This window comes from Oncorhynchus mykiss, chromosome 12 (assembly GCF_057628025.1).
Source record: "Oncorhynchus mykiss isolate SJ-2025 chromosome 12, ASM5762802v1, whole genome shotgun sequence".
In the NCBI taxonomy this organism is placed as follows: Eukaryota; Metazoa; Chordata; class Actinopteri; order Salmoniformes; family Salmonidae; genus Oncorhynchus; species Oncorhynchus mykiss.
The window spans coordinates 84,012,840-84,018,409 of NC_143033.1; the positions used below are offsets into that span (position 1 = coordinate 84,012,840).

The 5,570-nt window shown below is 41.4% G+C and overlaps 1 protein-coding gene across 1 annotated transcript; it reads left to right on the forward strand.

Moving 5' to 3' along the window:
- The first annotated feature begins 91 nt into the window (after window positions 1-91).
- Window positions 92-2,938, forward strand: LOC110538575 (cytochrome c oxidase assembly factor SCO1). The gene is made up of 7 exons (XM_021625472.3): window positions 92-484; window positions 629-739; window positions 904-994; window positions 1,176-1,373; window positions 1,564-1,656; window positions 1,766-1,881; window positions 2,005-2,938. Exons 1-7 carry the CDS (start codon window positions 323-325, stop codon window positions 2,137-2,139), a joined length of 906 nt encoding a protein of 301 aa, XP_021481147.3. The 5' UTR covers window positions 92-322; the 3' UTR covers window positions 2,140-2,938.
- The last annotated feature ends 2,632 nt before the right edge of the window (window positions 2,939-5,570 follow it).

Sequence of the window (5,570 nt, forward strand, 5' to 3'; positions counted from 1 at the left end):
TAAAGTTGGCAGCAGAAGTAGGCTACTGCCAATGAAAAGTTAGATAGCTAGATGTCAGTAGCCCCCAGAGAACCCAGTACAAAAAAAGGACTTCAGGTGCGTAATTTCCGGTTCTAACAGACAGAAATAACTGTGTTCGCCGGCAGGTCCAGAGTCAGCTTAAAAAGTGTATATTGCGAGCCACTCGGTCAATGAGAATCGTTGTTAAAGGTATACTGATCCAAGATCAGGAATTTGAATGCGTTTTTACTTTCATGATTCACGTTGTGTAAAATTCTGCCACCACTTCCGCATTGAGATCTTGACAAACTAGCTCAACATCATGGCGTTGGGCCTAATATCGTATCAGACTTTGAGTTGTCGACTGTTAAACCGTATGATTTCGCACCAAAGCGTGAGCACAATCTGCAGCTTTACACGCGTTTTATCGAGAAAGACTGGCTCTCCGTACATAGATCTCTCACCACGGACAGTCCACCGTCTGGTAGGTCATACATGGCTTACAACACTCAGACTAGGATCAAACGTGTTCACCGTTTGAAGCGCGGAATGACTAACAGCTTGAAGGCAGATATCCTTGTACCTATCTACCATGTTAACATATTGTGTGTACTCATGCACTGCACAGGTAAATCTATGCGGGAGTTGGACGTTCCGGACATCACAGTGTTACGACTCAAGATCATTCTCGTCTTTACCTCCACCGCCCCCTTCTGGTGATAAAACCAAAAAGACAGGGGTATTTAAACGTACCAATTATTTTCTGAGTGATATGTACACAACTGTGGCTGGGCACCTGATAAAACCTGGTTTTAATGTCTATGGATAAAATAAAGCACTGTGCCTTTTGCTTTGTCTTTAACCTTGTGTGCTTGCCTGTCTCCATTCATCTATCCTCTGCAGCCAGTGACTTGGAAATCATTAGCAATAACATTTGCATTCGGGGGTGTTCTCCTTGCCGGGATGAAATATTTCAAGAAGGAAAAAGAAGAATGTAAGGACATTTCACCTCTTAGCATACTCACCATCATGCAGTAGGCTACATCCAACAGTGGATTTACACACATTCATTTATGTTCCGAACTGAACTTCTCCTGGAGTTAATCGTCAGTGTCTGTACATGTTGGTAACAATCTGTTTTACATGATGTTGTCTTTTTTACACATGCACTGCAGTGATTGAAAGAGAAAGGACAAAGTCAATGGGGAAACCAGCACTTGGGGGTCCATTCTCTCTTGTGGATCAGAATAATAAACCCTGTAAAAGTGAGGATTTCCTCAGCCAGTGGGTCCTTATCTACTTTGGGTTTACACACTGCCCTGACATCTGTCCTGATGAAATCGAGAAAATGATTGAGGTGGTGGATGAAATAGGTAAAGTCTTTTTATTTTAATCATCTCTTTATGATGCACCATATTATTTATTAATGTCATGGCAATTAGATGGTTGAGTGAGTAGCCAGTCAGTCACTCATGTTGTCACAAAGCATAATGTTAATGCTACAACTCTGGGATGTACAGGAGATTTGTTGTGATCAACATCATCTCTTTCCATGTTTCCCAGACAGGATACAGTCTCTTCCAAACCTGACCCCCATCCTCATCACCATTGATCCTGACAGGGACACACCTGAGGCCATGGGGACATATGTGAAAGGTAAAGAGAACAAGCCATTAACTACTGTAGCTTCCATGTTATGGTAAAAGGGGGGCTTAGACTCACATTGGTGGAACAATAACATTCCCCCTCTGTCCTCTATCCCCAGAGTTCTCCCCTAAGCTCATTGGCCTGACTGGGACAATGGCCCAAATTGACCAGGTCTCTCGAGCCTACAGAGTCTACTACAGCCAGGGACCAAAGGATGAAGACAACGACTACATTGTGAGTTCATCGTCTGATCCTGCCCTTATTCAGAACTCTCATTTATTCATTGTAAAGTAGATATTCCCACTTTTCGCAGCTGAATTGATATCTAAATGAAACCTCCTTTATTCTTGACTGCAGGTCGATCACACAATCATCATGTACCTGGTTGGTCCGGACGGAGAGTTCAAAGAGTATTTTGGACAGAACAAGAGGAGCGCTGAGATCTCCTCTTCCATTGCATCACACATGAGGAAGTACAAGAAGGGGAATTAAGAGGTGAGATGAAGGAGAACTGGTCAAGTGCACTGTCTGTGTCTGGGAACACATCTTATGTGCCTCTCTCACAGCCTTCAGAGACCGTCAGCAGCCTCTGGCCCAGCAGCCTCTGGCCCAGCAGCCTCTGGCCCAGCAGCCTCTGGCCCAGCAGCCTCTGGCCCAGCAGGACTGAATGCTGCCATGTTATGTCAATGACATGGAATATTTATCTGCATTACAGATTTTCATTGAATTCAGATGTCTACGACTTACGAATTCCCTTGTTGCGGTTCACCATTTAATATGGTCTATAATATCATATTTAAGTCTAAGATGGTTTAAAGTGATTGTTTGCAAATGGCTGTGGACAACACTTAAGTGTTTACTTTTTCTGCTTTGCCCATTATTTAAATCGATGTGAAATACAATTGTTTCGATGAAAAAATATGAGAGCCAACCAGAAATACTTGATTTTAAGTACCTAAAGAAATGTAACTACCATAAAATGTAGGGGGGAAATATTCCCTGGAAATCAATACTGAAGAACTAAAGGTTTCCAGTGTTTACCCTTGGACACTCCTAATGGAAAAAAAACATGAATCGTTGTCGTTGTGCAGTTAGAGTTCGGCTTTACTTCCTTTACACTAATTCTTCTGTTAAGTCTGGCCCAATACCTGGACTCGTCTCAGTGACACCAGAAACATTTATGCACTGTAATAACTCTTTGGTTACTCGATTTGTACTATTCATAAATCAGTCATATTTCAACTGAATTTCCAAAATAATGTTTAATTTATTAAACTTGGATTTACAGTTATGTCTGTCTGTCTTATTATTATTTATGTTTTACTGCCCTTGTAGTCGTAGGCTACCATGCAGGTTATCAGGGCTTCACTTTGTGCAACCATATTGCCTGTTCCTAGTGGCAAACACGTGCTGGTCAGAGTTTAAGGTTGTTCGTATTAGTTGTCAAGAGTACTGTCCTAGATAATTCATTTAACAGCTTGATTTGTAATCATGTTGCTATTGATATGACAGCCAGGCCAGTGTCTTGACTGGGCGCATTGTTCTGCAAATAAATGGTAATCACCGGAGCCTCTATTTCTGGTTATAGCCATAGATGCATGATTGGCTCATAGTAACATATAATTTTTGTTGAAGTTACACACACACACACACACACACATAATTTATTTGTGTTTTATAATACATACAAATTATTTCTCAATATCCTTGCAAACTGAATACGCAGCTGATGACTGTATTTTAGGCAAGAACCTGTTGAGTTCCTCCTTGTTAACCTGAACTAGGGAGAGCACAGCAGTTGTTCAGCACTCTTTGGCAAAGCACTCCACTCATTCCTGGCTGGTTGGTGGTTTGTGATGACTGGGAAGAATACTCTTCTAGATGAGAAGAGGTCACCTTTCAGCTCTCAAAGTATCAAATCATTCTTTATGAGAATTTTTAATTGTATGCTCATGAATTCACCCACTGAACCATTCCATATCTTGATTTGTTGTGTCCAACCTACAGTAAATGCCCGTCTCTTTGCAAAATTGGACAGGAGTCCCTTGTGCCTTATTCAATGTACACTGTTGCCCTGGAGAGTTAAGTTTGATGATACGATCAGTGTCTGTCCCTGTGGATGTCTTGTCTGAGACAGTCCCCCTAAAACTGGGTGTTCTTTCAGACTAGAAGTACTTATCAGCAGCTTTATTTTGTGGTCTCCTGTCCGTTGACCCTCTAATCCAAGGCAGATATACCCGTCCTCAGATCTATTTTCCACCTTGGGCAGGCATCAGTCTGTCTCGGACAGAACCAACCGACGGGGATTGTCTCCTTACTTCCTCTCGTTCGCACTGTGACTTCAAATTCCCACCATCTCGCAGTGTCCTTGACACAGTCAATGTACATACTTTACTATAAAGTGGAGGTCAGCATAGCCAGTGCCTACTGCCTGCCCATGACCAATTATACCCACAACCGTTGCCAGCCCTTCAAATGACATTCATGGGATATTAAATCACCAATTAGGTTGGCTTTGATGCAGTGTCTGTTTGTCATAGTTTATGAAAATGAATGGCCCACACACCGTACAACTCTACTGACTCTTTCCTTGGAGACAGTTCGCACATTAATTTGACGTTTTACAGATAAATGTTCTTTGTAACATGTTTATAGGGTAGAATAGGATCATGCATAGAGTGTAAGTCTAAAGAAATTGTTTAGCATTGTGCGCAGCTGAGTTAATCAATAGATATAAAGGAAATTGAAAGAAAGAATGCAGGCGTTGGAGTTCTATTGTCGACTGCATGTGACATCACATGAGTTTTAGAGGGAGCTGTGGAGGGTCATGATTATGACCACAGCACTTCTATGCCAGTCAGTTTACATTCTAACTGACGCGTGGTTAGGAGCTTGTCCAATGGAGTGCATGATATCAGACAAACAGTCTAAACTGAACTACCTGATGATGAGGCAGCATCTGTCTAGTCCACAGGTGCCAAACTCATTCCACGGAGGGCCGGGTGTCTGTGGCTTTTCACTCTTTCCTTGTAGTTGATCAATGAATTAAGGTCACTAATTAGTAAGGATGTCCCCATACCTGGTTGTCTAGGTCTTAATTGAAAGGAAAAACCAAAAGCCTTGGCCCTCCATGGAATGAGTTTGACACCCCTGATCTAGTCTCTAAATGGGATGGCATGATCCTATGTTGTGCTAGCTCTGGTCCAGGGCGTTAGTGACCGTTCCTTTACTAATGTGCACTAACACCCTGGACCAGAGATAATTTTGTGCTCAAAATGTACAACACTATATCTGTCAATTTTGTTTTCAAAATAAGTTTGAATTTGAATCAGTAAAATGTTTATTTCATAGAATTTAGAATTGCTCTTGCACACTGTCACACGCAGGAATAAACGGAACATAAACCAATGGAAAACATCTACAGCACTCTGAATGCATTGTATTGTTTGTCATTGCTTTCTTGAAATGCCACCTGTATGTGCATAAACGGAGGCCTGGATTTTTTTGAAGCCATGGTGAGGCACGGGCTGCTTTTGTATGAGATATATTCAGGTCGTCTGTAAAGCGTTTTACTACATGTAACATCATCACATTTGGAAGCAGCTTAGATGTTTGTATTGTCAGACTTCTTGTATTTCTTCAGCGTGCTTCATTATAGAGCCGACAAAGGCCTCTGATATTCAGTTTAGTAGATCATTTTTGTTCAGATCATTTTTGTTCATTCCTGTGTTAAATATGCTGTGTCAGTATGTTTCGTTTTTATTGCACATTTATGTATTGTTCACTGTGACTCAATCCAATCTCATATAGCAACATTACCTCAGTTTAGCATTAGGTCAATTGAAAGCAAAACTGAAAAGGTTTTTGATGACATCTCTTTGTCTCAGGTCTTTGAATGACAATGGAATACACAGCAGACGGAC

What these genes read in the sequence shown, in the direction of transcription:
- LOC110538575 (XM_021625472.3), top strand. Translation starts at nt 323, where the DNA reads ATGGCGTTGGGCCTAATATCGTATCAGACTTTGAGTTGTCGACTGTTA. An exon ending in ATAAAACCAAAAAGACAGGG is followed by an intron (nt 740 to 903) that starts GTATTTAAACGT and finishes TATCCTCTGCAG; the next exon opens with CCAGTGACTTGGAAATCATT. An exon ending in ATGAAGACAACGACTACATT is followed by an intron (nt 1,882 to 2,004) that starts GTGAGTTCATCG and finishes TCTTGACTGCAG; the next exon opens with GTCGATCACACAATCATCAT.